Source organism: Dasypus novemcinctus, chromosome 14 (genome assembly GCF_030445035.2).
Source record: "Dasypus novemcinctus isolate mDasNov1 chromosome 14, mDasNov1.1.hap2, whole genome shotgun sequence".
Classification (NCBI taxonomy): domain Eukaryota; kingdom Metazoa; phylum Chordata; class Mammalia; order Cingulata; family Dasypodidae; genus Dasypus; species Dasypus novemcinctus.
The window spans coordinates 55,286,785-55,307,573 of record NC_080686.1 but is presented as its reverse complement, the minus strand read 5'-3'; the positions used below and the strand labels follow the sequence as shown (position 1 = coordinate 55,307,573).

The window sequence follows — 20,789 nt, the reverse complement described above, 5'->3', positions numbered from 1 at the left end:
GGCTATCACATGGTCAGTCCAGAGATTCTGGTCCCCTGGGTATACATTAAACCCCAGCACCAACTACAGTACCGGTAAAAGTAATAGGAGAGGCTTGTGAACAAAGATCACATCTGAGTCCAGCTCCATCACAAAGAAACACAAACTCCAAAGTAGGGCCAACTGACATGGCACTGAAGTCCATCTGCCATGACTATAGAACCTGTGGGTCTCTGTAGCCCTCAGAAGAACCAATACCCAGGGTTGTATCTATTTTATCTATCTCTGGGACTCTGCTGAGGTGTCCATAAGGGCGACCCCTCTGATAACCTCCCAGCTCTTTTTGGAGACTCATAGCCATAGAAACTCATTTGTCCTTTCCATTTCCCCCTTTTATTCAGATCAAAAAGCATTTTTAACTCCTGGTAATATATGTAGACTGAGATATTCTGTTGGTCTGAGTTGACCCTTTTATTCAAGGTCGTTTTCTAGTTACATCATCAGCTGGTATTTAGTAATAATCCCTCGGCACCAGGGAGGCTCATTCCTGGGAGTCATGTCCCATGCTGGAGGGGGAGGCAACACATTTACATGTTGAGTTTGACTTTGAGACTGGCCACATTTGAGCAACACAGAAGCTCTCAGGAGGTAACTCTTAGGCCCCCTGCAGCTCTAGGCCTTGTTCTTATTTCAGGTGCACAGGCTCACAAGCATAGTCATTAGTATCAAGGGCTCATTGTTGGACCTTCCTTCTTTTTTGTTCTTTGCTGTTGCACTTGGGGGATTGTTGCTGTTCCTTTAGGGACTGTAATAGAGCTCTCCTGGCTAGGATCTCAGCACTCCCTCAGTTGTTTTTAATTGTAACCACTATGAAAATATTCAAACATTTTTATGTAACCTGGATATATGCCCTGGAGAACTCCCTGCCAACCATGTGTCCCTTGTCAATAACATCCCACACCAGTATTCCTCCCCTGCCATTTTTGAAGCCCTCTGTGATCCAAAACTTCTTCAAAAGTGAAGCCCAATATATTGCCAGGTTCCATTAATAGTAAAATGGAATATAAAGATGAGTTTAAAGGTTAGATATAGAATATATATTAATTTAGAAAAATTAAGGTAAAAATAAATTGGGGTATCAAAAAATTTAAAAATGCAAAAGCTTTGATTTTGATATTTTGCCTTCCATCGCTGCACTAAGTGTTGCCCTGTATGCAAATTGGCAAGACAACTTCTTCCGTCTTTTTCTCAGTGTCTACGTCCTATCTTTTTCTTTTCTTTTTTCTGATTATTAAACTTATCTTCACAAAAGTTTTAGATCACAGTGATTCATATATACAATATACAGTACTCCCACATATCCAACATAAAACCCTTTTCCCTTCCATATCAATAATCTTTTTACATATCATACTCTATTTACTGAAACTGATGTACAGATATTGAGACAATAGCTTTCAAACAAGGTAACATTTGTGTTTACATTGTGGTTTATATTTAGACTATACAATTTTCTAAATTTTTAGTTATCTTATGTTTTACATTATAATTTACATTTTAGCCTATCAGCCCCTATATATTTTTGGTATAATTTTACATATCTTATATTCATCCTTGCGTACTCTTGTAGAACACTTCTATTGCCTACACAGTTACACTGGTTCCATCTATTCAATACCTCTTTCCCCCTCCCCTTAGGGCCCACAGTGACAGTCAATCTTCATTGCTTGAAGGGCCATATTCAGAGATACTAGCAACAGTGTTGAGGACTTGACATGCTCAACTGCCCTATTGCATTGGGAGCCACCATTCCTCTCAAGAGATACAATTATCTCTATTTAAGAGCATCAGTCCTCCCCAGGATGTGGATATACCTTCATTCTCATTATATGGGTCTCTATCCAATGATGTAATCCACTATGGCAAAATGAGCATTCACATATTCCCTAGGAGCCTGTCCTGCATCGGTTTATCCCCTTAAACTGATATATGCACACCAATGTTCATAGCAGCATTGTTCACTATTGCCAAAAGTTGGAATTAACCCAAATACCCATCAACAGATGAGTGGATAAATAAAATGTGATATATATATATACAATGGAATACTACTCAGCTTTAAGAACGAATACACTACAAACACATGTGATAACATGGATGAATCTTGAGAACCATATGTTGAGTGAAGCAACCCAGGCATTGAAGGACAAATACTACACAACCTCAATGATAGGAAATATCATTGAGAGCTAGAGACTGGATGATAGGCTTAAAGGAAATTGGGGGGTAGAGGAAGGATGTAAGTGATACCTACATGGGTGAAATCTATGTTAAGCTGGAGGTAAGTATTTTACAAGGAAGAGATAAAATGGGGGCATAGGGTTACCTTTGGGTGGGGCTTTGCGGGCTTGAGGAGGGCTAGGGATGGGATGATGGGTAATATTGCCCAAGAAATTGGGGGGAGGGTGGGGCAACATATGAACATAGGAGATTGTCAGGTATTTGGTTGAGAATATAATGCTGAGGATACTTTTTCAAAAATATAATAAATATTTTTTTAATAAGTATTGCACCTCATTCCCTAGAACAGGGTTTCTCAGTGCTGGTGTTATTGATTTTTTTAAATATACTTTTTAAAATTTTATTTAAATTGAAGTTAATAGATCATAGAAAATGTTACATTAAAAAACAAAAAAACATGAGGTCCCCATATATCCCACTCCCCACCCCCCACCACATAATTTTTGTAAATTGTATTTTTTTGAAGATACATACATCACACAAAAAATGTTACACTAAAAAATATGAGTTTCCTGTGTACCCCCCACCCCCCATCCCCCTCCTCCCACACCGACAACTTCCCTCATCAATGTGGCACACTCATCACACTCGGTGAACACATTTTGGGGCACTGCTGCACTACACAGAGAGTAGTTTACCCTGTAGTTCGCACTCTCCCCCAGTACATTCAGTGGGTTATGGCAGGATATATAAAGTCCAGCATCTGACCCTGCAATATCATTAAGGACAACTCAAAATCCCAAAAATGCCCCCACATCACATCTCTTCTGCCCTCTCCCTGCCCTCAGCAACTACTGTGGCCACTGTCTCCACCTCGATGCTTATCTAGACCCCTGACAAACTCTGCTAAGAATTACTGGAATTCCATTTAGTCAAATTTGTGAAAGGATGTCACATTAATTGTATTGATTTTCCCAAACCAGTGGAGATGGTGTATTTCTCCATTTATTTAGGTGTTTTTCAATTATTATTTTAATACATTTTTATAAATTTTTAGAAGTCTGGACATGTTTTTGTTAGATTTATTCATAGACATGTTTTAATATTTATGTTGTGTATTTTTTTAAAAATTAATTGGAGTAACATATACATAAAGCTTCACATTTTACCTATTTTTAAGTGTACAATTCAGTGTGATTAATTACACTCATCACCATCATCTATTACCATATATTTATCATCCCTGTAATAGAAACTCTATGTCTCTTAAGCCCTTGGTAACCTCTAATCTACTTTCTGTGTCTATGAATTTTCTTATGCTAGATATTTCCTATAAGTGGAATCATACAATTTGTCCTTTTGTACCTGACTAATTTTAATAAGCATGTTTTCAAGATTCATCTATAATGTGACATGTTTTAGAACTTTACTCCTTTTTATGGCTGAATAATATTCCACTATATGTACATACCACTTTTTACTTATCTATCAATCTGTTGATGGTCGCTCTGGTTGATTCTACCTTTTGGTTATTGTGAATGAATGTTGGATTATTAGTATCTGAGTCCCTGTTTTTTAATTCTTTGGAGTAAATACCAGGTCATATACTAATAGTGTGTTAAATTTTTGAGGAACTCCCAAATTGCTTTCCACACCAGCTAACATTGAACATTCCCACCAGCAATGTACTACAGTTCCAATTTCTCTGCACCCTCTCCAGTACTTGCTATTTTCTGTTTTGTTAGTAATCAATATCCTAATGGGCATGAGGTAGAATCTCATTGTAGTTTTGATCTGCATTTCCCTAATAACTAATGATGTTTAGCATCATTTCATGTACTTATTGATCACTTGTATATCTTCTTTGGAGAAATGTCAGTTCAAATCCTTTGCTCATGTTTTAATTGAGCTGTTTTCTTTCTGTTATTGAGTTGTAGCATTCAGATATTAAAGGTTTATCAGATACACATTTTGAAATTATTTTTCCCAATTCTGTAGGTTCTTTTTTCACTTTCTTGATAATGTCTTTGAATGCACACAAGTTTTTTTTTTTTTTTGATGAAGTCTAATGTATTCCTTTTTCTTTTGTTGCTTATGTTTTTGGTGTCATATCTAAGAATCCATTCCCAAATCCATAGTCATGAAGATTTTCCTCTATGCTATCTTCTAAGAGTTTTATGGTTTTAGCTCTTCTATTTTGTTTGCTGAATCAGTGATATTTTATTTTAAACTACATTTTCTGTGCTGCTGGTGTTTTGAAATACATATGACTCCTTGTATATTAATCTTATATACAATAATATTGATCGCTAAACTAAGTTATTAATTCTAATAATTAGTCTGAAGTCTCTTTTGTATTATCCTGCAAAATTTTTTCAAATAATGATATTTCTGTTTTTCTTTTCCAACACTTTGACTGTTCATTTTTTCCTTTTCTTACAGATTGATTGAGTACCTCCAGTACATTGTTGAATAGGAATGTTGATAATGGACATCTCAATCTTTTTCATGAATGTCTGTCAAATCTTTACTCAAATATTATCTTTGTAGTGAGGCCAACCCAACTGATGCTATTTAAAGTTGATATCCACCACTCACTCTAGGCCTTCCCACTTCATTTACCCAAATTTATTTTTCTTTTAGTAGTTATTACTATCTGACATATTTATGTTCCTGTTTATTATCTATTTACTGCTTCCAGTAGGACATGCACTGGGCTTCTATTTTAGTATTTTGAGCAAATGTTTGGATAACTAAATTTGCAAATATATCCTGCTAGAATCTTCATTGTTTCACATAGATTTAGCTTTGATTATCTAAGAGTTCTTAAGTGTAATATCCTCTGATTGTTACTTCTTGTCTAAGAGCATTGAGTAATATGTCCAGTATGTTAAATAGTAGTGGTGGTTATCCTTGCTGCTAACTTTGTGAAAATGACTCTAAAATTTCATCATTGAAAAAAACACTGGCTTTACTTTAAGGTTATTTTTATGTGTATGTGTAAGTGTATACATATATATATATAACTGTATATAATCAATAATATATCAAATATCATATATTAATTATATATAATAAATATATAATTACATCTAATTTATGAATATAAATATATATGACTAGGAATATTTTGTGTGTATTTGTGTGCATATAAGTCAGTATATATTCATGTTAAGGAATTATTCATTCTTTTTTTTTAAGATTTATTTATTTCTGCCCACCCACCATGCCCCCTTTGTCTGCTCTCTGTGTCCATTTGCTGTGTGTTCTTCCGTGTCTGCTTGTATTCGCATTAGGCAGCTCTGGGAACCTCTCCTGGGACCTTCCAGAATGGGAGAGAGATGATCATTCTCTTGTGCCACCTCAGCTCCCTGATCCACTGCATCTCTTATTATCTCTCCTCTGTCTCTTTTTGTTGCATCATCTTGCTGCACCACCTTTCTGCATGGGCCAGCACTCCTGCGCAGGGCAGCACTCCTACATGGAGCAGTACTCTGCGCAGGCCAGCACTCTGAGCAGGCCAGCACTTCATGTGGGCCAGCTTGCCACACGGGCCAACTTGCCTTCACCAGGAGGCCCTGGGCATCAAACTCTGGACCTCCTATCTGGTAGATGGGAGCTCAATTGCTTGAGCCACATCCACTTTCCTTCATTCATTCTTGTTTGTTTTTTTTAAATCATACAATTCTTTATCACATAGAATTTATATTTTGTGATTATTGAAAAAGCTTTTAGATTTTTCAAAAGGTTTTGTTTACCAGATATCACTCTACCGTATACATAAAAAAAGAAAATATAAGCAAAATAAATAGTTTAAGGCATTTTCTTACACTTCTCCACATTCAGAGAAATTTCTTTCAAGATTTTTTATTGGAATAGCTGTTGACGTTTTCAGTATTATTGTATTATCTCCAGAGATAATCATGTGGTTTTCCTCTTTTTCAGAGAAAAATCTGTTGAACTATCCTTTCATTACTGTTATAAATTCCACCTTGTCTACCACATACCAGCTGAAGAAGCAACTAGAAAATGACCTTGAATTAAAGATTCAATGCGGAACAGCAGAATATACCTGTCTACATATAATAACATGACTTCGGGAAGCGGTTTGACCTAATGTAAGGGGGAAATGGAAAGGAGAAATGAGATTATAAGGCTGTGAGTCTCTAAAAAAGAGTCTGGAGGTTGTCACAAGGAATACCCCTATGTACAACTGAACAGAGTCTAAGAGACAGATAAGGTAGATACAACCCCAGGTATTGGTTCTTTTGAGTCTGCGTGATGGAATTGGACTCAGAGGGGATCTCTTTTCACAAGACTTGCATGCTACTTTATTGGAATTGTAGTTGGTGCTGGGTTTGAGATATATGTAGGGGATTTGAATCTCTGGACTGATAATATGACACCCAGGCCCAGAGCCTCAACAGACTTCAGCTCCTACACTTTGATTTATTGGACTTACTCCACTCAGCTAACATGGAGTTGAAGAAGGTCAACCACCACAACATGGAGCCTAGAGTGTCTACAACTAGAAGCGGGAGGAGTGCATCCAGTACCCATGTGGAATCTAAGCCCTCACTTGACATAGGTGTGCAATGGACACAACCAATCCAATGTCCACAGAGAAAATGTGGAATGGGTGTGGGAACGGTAGCCATGGGGGCTGCTGGGTGTGGGGAACGGGAGGAAGAGATGAGATGTGGAGGCATTTTCGGGATGTGGAGTTGTCCTGGATAGTGCTTCACGGACAATTACGGGACACTGTAGATCCCCCCAGGGCCCACTGGATGGAACGTGAGAGAGTCTGGGCTATGATGTGGACCATTGACTATGGGGTGCAGTGATGCTCAGAGATGAACTTTACCAGGTGCAATGGATGTGTCATGATGATGGGAGAGAGTGTTGCTGTGGGGAGAGTGGGGGGCGGGGGCGGTGGGTTTGAATGGGACCCCATATTTTTTTTAATGTAAATTATAAAAAAAATAAATAAATAATTAAAAAAAAATTCCACCTTGTTATGCTATATTTTTAATGTGGTGTTGGAGTCTACTAATTATTTTCTGGCTCAATATTCATAAATGATAATGGCCTTTAATTTTCTTCTTTGTGCTATATATTTCAGGGTTAGGTGTCTGTTATTCTTGCTACATAAAAAGAATTTAGAAGTTTTTCTTTATACACTCAAAATCAATTCTGTCTGGTCCCTAGAGATAGGCAGAATTTCCCTGTGAAACCATCTGAGTCCATTGACTTTGGGAAGTACTTTTGTAATTGTTCTCCTTCTGTGGAAACTGGTTGGTTTCAGCTTTCTATTTCTACTGACGTTAATGTTGGTAAAATATATTTTCCTGAAAAAAATTTCCACTTTACCCAAGTTTTCTGTTATTTACATGGAAATGTGCAAAACCGTTTCTTACTATTACGTATTTGTTAATTTTATCTAATGTTAAATAGTTAATCACTAGTTATTCTTATTTTATATATTTTTATTTTCTCCCTTTTTTCTTCATTAAATTAGCTAGAGGTTTGTCTATTTTGTTTCTGGATTTCTAAGAATCAAGACTTTGGTTCTTTAATTTGATCTACTCTTTTTCTGTTCTTTACCTTCTGCTCTTATCTTGTGCTTTATTTTACTTTTACTTTGTTACTCATTTTCTATTCTCCTGAGTTGGAAATTTAATTTACTACTCTCTGTGATTTCTGTAGATTCTGCCATATAGTTTATTGTTCACAAATTCTGTAATTTCTGTTTGGATTTTCCCTTTCACCCACCTCTTATTTAATAGAAGGTTTTTAAAAATTTGTATTTGCAGGTGAAGAGTCTTTTATTTAAAAGTTCATTTTGACGTTCTGGTTTTGCTGCATTGTAATTCAGCGTGTCATTTGCAGTGTATCTATTTTATGGAAATTTATTTTACCCTGTGTGACCTAATATATGATGAGTTTTTATGAATGATTCATGTGTATTTCAGAAGGAGGTATACTCTATTTTTAGATGTAGTGTTCAATAGAGATACACAAAATTACCTCATTAATTGTGCTTTATAGATCTTCTACATCCTTACTTATTTTTCATTTATTTGACCTCCCTTATACTGAAGGTGGTATGATAAAGTCTATTATTATTATTATTATTATTATTACTATGTTTATTTCCTTTGCATCTCCTTTTGCTTTTTGAAGATGATTGCGGTGCTACTTATTGTATTGATAGTTATAGCTGTTATATCTTTATTATGAGTTGTGGCTCTGACATTATGGATTATCGTTTAATTCTTTTTGGCCTGAATTCTACTTTTTCTGATAATCAAAACACAATTCTTGTTAGATTGTTGTTTTCATTTTCCTGATATATCCTTATCTACCCTTTAATTTCAACCCATTATTTATTTGTTTATTATTTATTTAAAATTTCTAAAATTTCCAACCACTCTATACCTACCAAGCAACATATCTACTGTCCTCCATCCTCCCAACAACTGGTAACCTCTAATCTACTTTTTGTCTCCATGAATATGCTATTTCTATGTTTTTCATATAAGTGAAATCACACCGTATTTGTGCTTATGTGCCTTTTCATTTCACTCAGCATAATGTTTTCAAGGTTCATCCATGTTGCGGAATTTCTTAGAACTTTTACTAAGTATAGTGAAGTCCAGTTTCTTTAGTGGATGCTGTTGGTAATGGGAGAGGGGAAGAAGGGTTGGCTTAGCTTGTTTCTCGTTGACTTCTCAAGATCCTCAATTTCCCCCTCTTACCTTCTTCTTCTTCATTTCTGCTGCATCACCAAGGAATAACCCCTTCTCTAATTTTATGATTTTCCCTAAGAAGCAGTATCTTTTGAAGCCACTGCCTCCTTCAGTAGCACTCCTCACAAACTTCTTCCCTATAGCTGGTACTGTGAACAACCAAATCGCAGACCCACAGTTTTACCACTTAATTTATGATTTCTCTTTCTGGGGTCTACACCTTGCCCATGTGCTCCACTTTTTCATAGTCTCTTAAGCTTCCCCTTTCCTGCTTTCTGCACCCACAAACTTACAGCAGTGTCAGGAAAGTTTTAGAATGTGATGTTCATTTACAGGTAACTGGAAGTTCATGGCATTTTCTTTTTATAGTTAGGCTAAAGCCTCAGGTCATTTGTGATTTTATTTGCATTCTTTTTTTGATCATATCATTTTGGGCAAGGACTTGAGGAAAGATTCAGGTTCAGGAGGCCACCATTATCCCCATCCCAAAATGTCCTTGTAAATAGAGTATTAATCCTTTTAGAGATTAAATGTATGTATTAAAACCACTTTTGACTTACTTTCTATAAGATTATTAAGTTTTGCATTTAAAAATATTTTTGTGGCTTTAAGTTGTGTTATCCTCATTGAACTGAATACTTTGAGGGGAAGAATCTTGTATTTTCGGTTTTTACCATAGCACCTAGTAAAATAACTACACATGCAGTTTCTCAATAAATATTAAATAGTTATTAGAAAGACATTTTATTGATAATAGAAAATCATATAAGAAATTATAAGCAAAAACCATTATATATATACATACATCTTTTTTAAAAGAATTCTTACATGGATAAATATCTTCTAAAGCAATGAAAATATAGCCTAATTTCTTAAAAAGAAGCCATGTTTTAAGGGAAACACCTACATAGGAACATATTTATTCTCATGAAAACACTAAAAAAATGAATACTAAGTTATTTCTCCAATTCACATTGTTCTCTATATCTTCTCTGTAAAAAACAAATGAAAACCCATAAAATTTATTCTTTATTTTAACATGTATGAAAATTAAAGCAGCAAACAATAAGAAAATATAACACATTATTGTAATGTGCTGCTATTTATTAATTCATTTAATTTAAATGCAAATTGTATGTTTTAATAATCATAAATTGCTTGGCATCAGGTTGTTCCTAGTAATGAGCTGTTTGAGAGATGGCACTTTTTTGAAATTCTAATAATGCATTCCACTGAGCCTTCTTCCTTTGTGAACATGGCTGCCCCTTGAAACAACCTGAAATGCAGAGCTGAAATGATTTAAAACCTCAGAAGAAGGTTTTTAAGGTTGTAATAGGAAGCTTGGCACTCTTGACTTCATGGCCAGATCTGAACATTGAAGTTAAGAAGCAATTTCAAATCAATCTGTAGAAAGATTTTACTTCTGATCATGAGCAAACAGAGGACCTCTCCCGGGTAGGTGTCAGGAGTCATGTGATGGACACTAATGATGTCTGCTGCCTTTTATCATCTGTCAGGGACAAGTCACATTTATTTCTGCACAGACAGTAAGAACATGTAATGAAACAAAACAGTATGATTGAGCTCCAGGTTTCCCTACCCTCTTTGGTCCTAGAAATGAGGCTCCAGGTTCATTAAATTGTGGCTTGTGGAGGTAGACTATACCACAATTAGAGTCTACTGAACGAAAAATTATAATAAGATGGCAAAGCAAGGCTTTAATATACACTGATCTACTCTCCCTGTTTCAAAAGTTCAAATCAATTCAGCAAATATCACAGGATTAGGTATTTTATAAATATCATTTGTTTTATTATTCTTTAATATACAGTTAATGTATGTTCAAAATTATAAAAAGTAATAAGAAAAAAGTTAAATCAACTCAAATCATAATGCCCAGATATTCCATCTAGTCATATTTAAATATTTATTATTTTGCTGCTTAGAATTCCAGACTTTATGAAAACATTCATATACATATAAATATACACAACTTACTTGTCCCTAGGACTCAACAGTCTATAACCATAGTAACACCAAATATTTGGTGTCTTAAGTCAAAAGATGCATAAATGTAGGGAGACACAGACTTATGAGATTCTGTCTTATTTATTCATTCACTCACAAATATTTATTGACTTTATACAACTGCAAGGTACTTTTCTAGTACGTAGAAATGTAACAGTGAACTAAAACTGAGTAAAATCCAATCCATACAGAGCTTACATTCTGGAGGAGTAGGTGAGCAGAGATATAAAACAAACAGATGAAAAACTACATATAAACACATAAACATAATATGTCAGGTGGTGAGAAGAGCTACGGAGAAAAGGAAGGTGGGGAAGGAGGGCTAATGAGTGTGGAGTGGAATTTGGTGTTGATCTTGGTCCAGGATGGTCAGTGAGGATATTTGTGAAAGCAGGACCCTTGAGTAGGGACCTGGAAGTAGTGAGAGGTGAGACATGCAGCTTATTTGGGGGTGCACATTCCAGGCAGGGGGAGCAAGTGCAAAGGTCCTGAAGTGGCAAGGTGCCTGGCATGTGAGAGCAAAGGCAAAAGACCTGTGAGGTTGGAAAGAACTGAACAAAGGGGAGAGTGGAAGATGAGGGAATCAGAGACGCAGTGGTGAGCCAGATTAAAGGTTACTTGAGATGCCAGGGTGAAAAGGCTAAGTCCTTTGAATAGCCATCAAGGCCCTCTGGGTATCTGTTACCTTCTTACCTCTCTTGTCTCCTACTACTCAGTGCTTTACTTTCTCTGCCACAACCACAATGTCGACTTTCCTTGAATTCTCCAGACATGATCTGATTTTCCTTCTATAGGGCACCCTCCTTCACCTCTTTCTAATCTTTACACAAAAGTTGCCTTCTCAACAAGGCCAGCACCTAACTACCTTATTTAAAATTGCAAACTGACTCTCCTCCCCCATTCTTGCCCAGCACTCCCCAGTCCCTTTCCATGGTCTTATTTCTTGACTATTTAATGCTTATTACTTTTGAACCTCTATATTTTACTTAATGATTACATGTATTATCTACTTTCTTTCTCTTTCTACTGGGATGTAACCTCCATAAGAATAGAGATTTTTGCCTGGTCACCAGTGTATTCCAAGTACTGAGACTAGTGCCTGACTCACAATAGATGTTCAAAAGACATTTGGTGGATAGTTAAAGTGGAGATGTTGAGAAGGCAATTGAATATCTAAGACTCAAGTTTTAGGAAGAAGTCCAGGCTAGAAATGCCATTTTGGGAGTCATAAAATGACATTTTAAGTCATGACATTGGAAGAGATCACCTAGGGAGTAAGTAAAAATAGAGAAGAGGGAAGGTCCTAGGACAAAGCTCCGGGCATGTCAATGTTAAGAAATCAGTGAGATGAGGAAGCTCCAGGAAAACTGAGAGACCATAACATTCTATGATCCAAGAGAAAACAGTGCTTCAATAAAGATAAGGTCAGCAGATTTAGAATATTTGTTTTTTTATGAAAGATAAATATACAACATCTCTAAGTTTTATCACTCTTTTATGTACATTGCTACAAGATAACCTCTGTACTGCCAAGGGGTAAAAAGTGATTGTTATTGTAACTCTAATCTCATTACAAAGGATTATGAAGATTTTAATTTTTATAAAATTAGTCACATGCAATCCTGTAGGACATAAAGTGTAGTAAAGAACAGCAAACATCTTGCTTGTCTTTAGATATCTAAACTGCACTTTAGCTACTGCCGATCTAGAAAATAAGACTCAAAGAAACCTCAAACTGAGATCATGCAGAGAATTTATCATTTTCCCCCTCAGTTCTCTTCTTCTTCTGCTTTTTTACATCAATGGCACGGCATCTGCCTGTAAAAACCTACCTGTCATACATGATTTCTCTTCCCTCCCTCCCAGCTAAGCTGCACTGGCTTCACATCCCGTCCGTATTCTCTCTGCTCTTTCTTGCATCTTGTCCTCTCTTTGCTTACCATAAGCATCTTATTTCAGGTCCTCAGTTCTAGTCTTTCTGTCTTCTGTTGTAACCAAGTGTTGCAGTCTCTCTTAAGGTTTATCTACAGTCACCACCTTTCCTTTTCACTTCCTTTTCATTCCTCACCTTGTACACTTTGGCTTATATTTTCCCACCCACACCACATCTGCTCCAGCTGAGATGACCAGTATTCCCCTAATTGCCCAATTCAACGGACACATTCTAGTTCTTCTTTGCCTGTCTGTGGCACTTGGTGCTTTTCAAAGCTATCTTCTGCTTGATACTCTCTCTTCTCAGGGCTTCTGTCTTACCCTGTTTTCCTACTTTTTGTTCACGTTTCTGATTTTCTGCAGCTTCCTCTGTGGCCTCCCTGTCCTCTCCTTGGCCCTAAATGTCACTGGTCCTCAGGATTCAGCCCGTGGGCCTCTATCACTCCTCAAACTTTTTAGTCTACATGAACCCCTTGTTCCCAATCTGATTAGGCTCCTTCATCCTCCATGCCTTACTTCTGTTTTCCCTTTCTGCTCTTTTCTCATGCTATCCCTACTTTCTCGTTCTTTTCTCACCTTTACCATCAACCCAGATATAAATCTCTGGTACTGGTGCTTCAAGACTCAACTGGAATGTCCTTTTCTATTCCTCCCCAGAGCATTTCCACTACCTTTCATAAGGCACTTACCACAGCCCATAAAGCATTAGGTTTATTCATGCAGTGTGTTCTCTCTCCATGGGCTGGCTCCATTTCTAATTCGTCCGTTTTTACATTGGGCTTGGATATAGCAGGACCTCAGTCAGTGGACTGAATAAAGAATAAATAAACACAAATGTCGTAATACTATGATGGCACACTAACAATCACTGGGCAAAGACTTTTAGTGAGCAACTTCCAGAATTGCCTAATACACATGCAAATTTAAGGACTGAGCAAACCAGTTCCTATCCTATTGAAAATACCCTGCTTGACAGGGCATCTCAGAGAGTGATGGGCACATGAAGTAGATGTCTTTTTCATGTTTCTGAATAACTGGACACTAAAATGTAGAAACACAATTACTAATATGCAAATTAGACTGGTAATCTTTCCTATAGTTACTTTCAATGAACCATTTGCTTGTACATCAATACTGTTATTTCACATGTTTTTACAATGTTTTAGGCATTTATTATGTATGACTTCACAGTTCTCTGAGTACCTTGGCAGAACTCGCTCTGAAATAAAATTAACATTAATGATTATTAATAACATTTTAATGGAGCATTATATTAACATGTGAGAAGATTAGGGCTTATTACTAATATTCCTTATATGATAATTCCTTCAACAGTTTAAAATTTATTATGCCATTATATTGGCCCCTTTTTCTTGAGCATTGCTTGGGCTTAGCTACCAAAACCACTATATTTAATTAGCTAGGATTAATGAGAGTAGCAATAGATATCATTTATTGAGCACATGTCAGCATAGTCCCACAGTTGAGCACTTTATGTTTACCATTTTCTTTGATCCTCACAGAACCCTAGGAGATAGATAATATTATTTATCCCCATTTTATATTGAGGAAGATGAGGCTTAGAAAAGTGAAATGATTTTTCAAAGTCATAAACTAGAAGTAATGAATCTAGGTTTTCCAAACAAAACTGTCTGACTCCACAACCAGTCTCTTAACCTGCTTATTTAGCTTCTAAAATGCTCTGCTTTCAGCAAGAGATATATTTGAAAAGGTTGTAACTCTTCTATTTAGTTTGCCAGTTTTCATATTTAGCATCTGTAAGGTCATGCTGTACTTCACTCTAGAAAAAACTGTAAATGTTCCCAAATAGGGAATTTATTAAACACATTATGGTATGCAGTATGTGTACTGCATTTCCATAATCTTTTATTTGAGAAACACTGTATTAAAAGAAAATGAGCCCAAGATGAGTTCTTATTATGTTGGCTTCATTTTAAGTGCTCACAAGACCTGTTTTAAACAATCCATTCTAGACAGTTGCCTAGAGTCAAGTTCTCTGACCTACTTTGAATTCTTCATGATTCATTAAAGATATTCAAAGTAGATTGGTCAACTGATGCTAGGTTTTTTAAAGTTCCAAATAAATAATTTTTGAAAGGCAAGAGACACATGAAAGTGAGGCAGAGAGAAATTACTTTACAGTCTCCTTATGGATTTCAGGTTTCAATTTACTCTTACCAACATTTGCTCTTCCCTATCCTATCAAAAGATCACTGTCCTTGACCATGAGACAGAAAAAAACACTGGACCTTATCATATTTGTTCCCTACTTGTCATGTTAGTATCATACAATTGGACCTGAGCAACTGGCAAACCTAGGCCATCCTTGTCCTTTTATATGGAATATAACTAAATGAATCTTTTTATACTTGTTCTCAGCAATTTTTACTTACCTGAATTCATTGGAGGATTAGCCTACCTGATGGTATTCTTTAGAGGTCCCTGCTACTTTTTTTGATATGTGCCTATACATTGAAATGTGTTAGAAAGCTCCCTTCGAAGATATATGTATCTTCTGAAGTGATGGTTCCAGATTATTTTGAATTAATGTACCCCTTTGGGAATTTGGTAAAAGCTGTGAACACTCTTCCTGAAAAAATGCACATACACATTCAAATTTTCAGTAAATTCAGGGAGTTTATAAACCAGTGACTTTAACCTATTGACCCTTAAGGACGAAATCCTAATTTTAAAACTCCTGATAGAGCAAACAACTGGGGCGAGGGGAAGGGGAGAGAAATAAATAAATAATTTTTAAAAAAAAACAACAAAAAAACTCCTGATAGTGGATATTTGCCCATAAGATTTAATTGAGGCAATTTAATGTTTAATATAAACAATTTGATTTTAATAATTTTTTGTTTGAGGATCTCATGTCATGAGTTCATTCATACCTGTCTTCATTCTGATTACCTTGGAGACTGCCTTAGTAAGATTTCAGATTCAGTTTGGGTTTCTGCCTGCACTTTCTACCACAGTTGTTCTATATCAGTTTATTTACAGGAGTTGTTAGGCAGAAAAGTTCATGGCCTTAAATACATAGTATTAATCAAGGTATTACTATATCTAAGCTATAGAGTGTTCTCATATTTTAGATGGGTTTCAGATCTACTTCATCATTTTAATGTTTTTATGTGGGTGAGAATAAAATGGGATGTCAGCTTCCCAAGAAATGGGCTGTTATAGGTTTGATTCATTGCTTTGCCTGTACTACTAAGCCAGAACAGTGCCTGGCACACAGTGGGTACTCAATGAATATTTATTGAGTGAATCGATAATGTACATAAAATTCTTTGTCAATGATATGTCCTCAATAATGGTTTTTCATCACAATTGTAACAATATTTCAGAAGTGAAGTCACCACAAGACTGGTTATGAATTCATTGGAACATGCCTTAGAGCGGAATGTCCCTTGTAGCAGATGTTTAACTCATTAAAAATTCACATTACTACTTTGTTTTTGTTCTCATCTCCTCAGAGATGCATTTCTGGCAAACCTAGCTAAAGTTCCCTGTTCCTGTCCTAAGACAGGCTCTCTCTACTATATTACCCAGAGTTTCTCCATAATCTAAAATTATTTATGCATTTAAATTGCTCATCTCCTTCCCCCAGTGAGAGTAAGCTTTATGAGAGTATGGGCTTTGTCTTGTTCTTTGCTCAGTCTGCAATGCCAGCCACATAGTAGATGCTAAACAACAAATATTTGTTAAGGAATGAATGAATGAATGACATATGGCATGTATTCTTCTTCGAACCAGTTAAAGTTTTCCTCATACCTACTAACATGCAAAGACCTTTTACTCGCAGAAAGTTAAATCCTACTTCCTCTCAAGAAGGCCCAGCTTTGGTATTTTTTTTCTTTGGGGGTGACAATAAGAATTCTTATTCAGATCCTGTTCTTCTCTGTTTGCCATGCTTTAAAAATTGTTCATGGTTCTTGTAGAAACACTACTGAATGCTGACCCAGCAGCCATTACACCCTTCATCCTTCCTAACAGAGCCCACGGTTTGTTCCCGTGTCTACATTTCTCCACCTAGCCATTGCTCCAGGGAGGTCAGGCTCAGCCACAGGGAGTGGGTCCTAATTAGTCTAAGACAACCATGTGGTCTCATTCCCTTTATGGTGATTAGATTGAGCGTAGAGCTGTGCCTCAGTTTTGGCCAGTGAGAAATGAGTGAATTTCTCAATGTTTCCATGAACTGATAACAACATGGAGAAAACTCCCTATTATATGTTTCATAGAACTCTAGAGAGCAATAGGACATGAGAGTACAAGAGACTAAAGATGAGGGAACTGGATGTGTCTCAAGCGATTGGGCTCCTGTCTACCATTAGGAAGTCTAGTGTTTGATTTCTGGAACCTCTTGGTGAAGGCAAACTGGCCTGCATGGAAAGCTGGCCCATGCAGCAAGCTGGCCCATGCAGCAAGCTGGCCTGAGTGGAGTTCTGGCCCGTGCAGGAGTGCTGGCCTATGCAAGAGTGCTGGCCCATGTGGCAAGCTGGCCCATGTGGAGAACTGATGCAGCAAGATGATGCAACAAAAAGAGACACAGAGGAGAGACAATGGGAGACATAGCAGACCAGGGAGCTGGGGTGGCACAAGAGATTGAGCACCTCTCTCCCACTCCTGAAGGTCCCAGGATCAGTTCCCAAAGCTGGCTAAGGAGCAGGCAAGCAGACATGGAAAAATGCACAGCTAATGGACACAGAGGGCAGACAACGGGGAGGGGGTGGAATAAGAGATTAAGGATGAGAGAAAGAGAAACAATGGACAAATACAAGATACTAGAAGAAATGAGAATGAGCAAGGCAGTATTGAAAAAGAGAATAAGAGAAGAGTGTACATAAAGACCAATTAACTGGAAAGACATGGCTTGGTCCTATTTTCCAAGAAGATGGACAAATGAAAAAAAAAAATTACTCTCCTATTGAGGTGGCAGCAAGAAACTTCCCACAGAAGTATATTCAAAGTGAATTTTTCTATCCATTGCTTACCATGAAATGATTATATTATAAACATTCTACCTTTTTTTCAAGTACTTAGATTATCTCAGAGACCCTAAATATGGCCTCAAATTATTTATTAATAGAATTTAACAAATGAGCTACCTCTTAAGTATCCAGAATCCTGGAATTTCTATAGAAATGTTATGGAGGTTTCGGTGACTTTTGGCCTCTATTTGCTTGACATCATTATACCTACCCTGTGAAGAATGCCAAGGAATGGCCACAGGTGTCTGGCACATTGTGACTATGGCCAGGAGACCCATATCATTAGGATAATGACTGTGAGTCATCCTACTTGGCTATGTATTTGAAATCAAAACAAGAGGCAAAACCAACATAAGTGCAGTTAATTTAAGCTACTTTCCCCTATTTATTAAAGCTAATTGCAAGTCTGTCTTACAATTAACAAGTGCCCAAAGGATTAAAATGCCCATGGCACTTGGCATAACAGAGTGCCTATGGCACTGTCCCTCGATTTAATATTTCCAGGAATGAATGGATTTCATTGCCTGTGATTTTGTGGCTGGAAATAACCCTGCTGTAAAATAAGTATCAGCAATATCTTGGCAATGCCAAAGCAATTTATGATTTTTATGACAGACTGTACTGGTGTCCAGTATTAAAGCAATACAGCTGGAGGCTAATTAATGGCTGCAGGTAGGATATCCCATCCTGTAAGAGGGAGGCTGCCTGTTCCCTCACCGGCTGCTGGCTGCAGCTCTCATACTGATAGCAGGTTGTTGCCAGTGTTGCCACCTCATTAGAAAATTAGCTTTTAATTAACTTTGGAAGCTGTTGCATAGGTTTTGATAGGAGTCATACATTTGTACACATCTTGTTGCAGAATTAAACCTCCCCTTCATGTTTCTAATGGGCCTTTCCTGCCTTGCAGAAAAGCAGCAGTCTAGCCTCTTGCAGGCAGCCACTCCATAGGATAGCAGTAGCCACACAGCTCCAGCCTGTTCCCAATTACAAAGAGATGTCCTTTAGTGCCCTCATGAGCAGCCCCTTAGTCCAAGGCCACTGGAGACATTAAGCAGCCACGGACGGGACCTCAATCCCAGATGCTCCCCTTTCATTCTTCTCACCCCCAACCTGGCTTTAATGGCACATAGTCTGGGAAGAATGAATCTTCCTCATTTTTATATTTAAACATTTTTGCCCGAGTACAGTGGTAATAAACCTACAGACAAGATAAATAGCTAGATTATCACTCTTCTCCCCAGGGGAAAGTCATCCTGTCAATTAGGCTAATGGGGGTTCTCGGTTCAGCTTTGGCATGCCCTAACACCAGGAAAGGCTTTTTGCCCTGGATAGCTGCATAACCCAAAGATGGATTTGAAAAGTAGCTATGACCCTGGGGTGGCCAGCCAGCAAAGAGGGAAGTCAAGAAGTGTGATGATTAATCATCTGCCACAACAATGGGAGGGCGAGGAAGATGAGGCCCATGAGACCAGATCTTTTGAGCTTTATTATAATTATACATCGCCTCTTTCAATTCTGTTTGGTGGCTTAAAAAGGAGCAACGTGTGTTCTCTGTTTTGAGAAGTGAGACTCCATCCTTTACTAAAACTAAGTACTCTTTTGTCATAATTTTTCAAAGCACCTTCTCTGAAATCTCATTTGATCTTATTACCAGTCTATGAGGGACTTACAGCAGATAACATTTTTTCTCTTTTTGTAAAAGATGGGTCTTTGCGACACAGAAAAGTTTAGTCATTTCTCCACAATCACACAGCCAGCTGATGATTATGGTGCCAGAATGAGAATCAAATGATTGGAGAATCCCCAGTCCTCATTTATGGTTTTTCACCACCTCATACCCCACCGCCCGACCACAGAAATGAATTTATCTGCTAACAAACTATTTTTATAACTTTATGTTTTTTGTTATTATGCATAGAAAGGAAATGACAACAAAAAAAAATGTATCTCCTGGAAAATCAGCTTGCTGACAATAAAATTACTAACACAAAATTGGAAAACATAGTGCTAGCCCTGTTTATTATAAACTTTGGGGAATATAGGGATGACATTTCTTAGAGCAGCAGAAAGCAACAGATCCTGCGCAATGTTGGTATTTTCCATTAAAAAACCAAGTTCCTTGCAGTATAGAGATTGGATTATAAGTAGGATTTGCCTGGGAGAATCCGAGCTTTTTGTTTTTCATTGTCCAACCATTCCATTAGCATATGGCCTGGATAAAAGTGGTCTAGTTGAATGGTGAATTTTATGGCACCCCAATTTTAAGTAAAAGATCTGCCTTCTAGTCATATTCTCCCACTGAGGTATCAAGTTTACTTTCAGATGTTTTCAAGAAATACTTTATTAGCCATATTCTTCGTAGGGGTATAGGACGGTGGTGATGGACATAACTACGATTTACAGGCACTCGCTTTGTGCCAGGCACCAGGCTTCCTGCTTTACCTGCACTATTATCTCCTCTGCTCATCCCTCAAACACTCTGAGGTGGATGCCATTGTTACCCACAGTTTATGTGAGTAAACCGAGGCTGAAGGTGATTAAGTATCAACAGCAAGGAAGTGGCAAAGTCAGTATTTGACAGAAGCCCAGAGTCTCAACCTCCAGGGGTTTCAGAGTGGACAAAGTCTCAATCCAGATCCTCAAGATTTCACCAAAGTGTTTGACCCCTGCAATGGTAGAGGCTGTGTCGGATCTCTGGGGCTGTTTTCACTGGCGTTGCTGAACAATTGCTTCTCATTCATTAAGAGGCGCAAGAGCCACAGTGAGGTGCTTTATTGAAATGCATATTCCTGGGTCCTTCCTCAAAGAATCTGATTTAGTAGGTTTGAGATAAAGCCTAGGGATT

General features: G+C 37.3%; 1 protein-coding gene across 1 annotated transcript in view; it reads left to right on the top strand.

Moving 5' to 3' along the window:
• Positions 1-7,144, top strand: part of TRIQK (triple QxxK/R motif containing) — a 156,782-nt gene extending 149,638 nt beyond the window's left edge. The window contains exon 4 of the mRNA XM_071207906.1: positions 6,166-7,144. Within this exon, the coding sequence (XP_071064007.1) occupies positions 6,166-6,314 (149 nt within the window). The 3' untranslated portion in view covers positions 6,315-7,144. The remainder of the gene's footprint in view (positions 1-6,165) is intronic.
• The last annotated feature ends 13,645 nt before the right edge of the window (positions 7,145-20,789 follow it).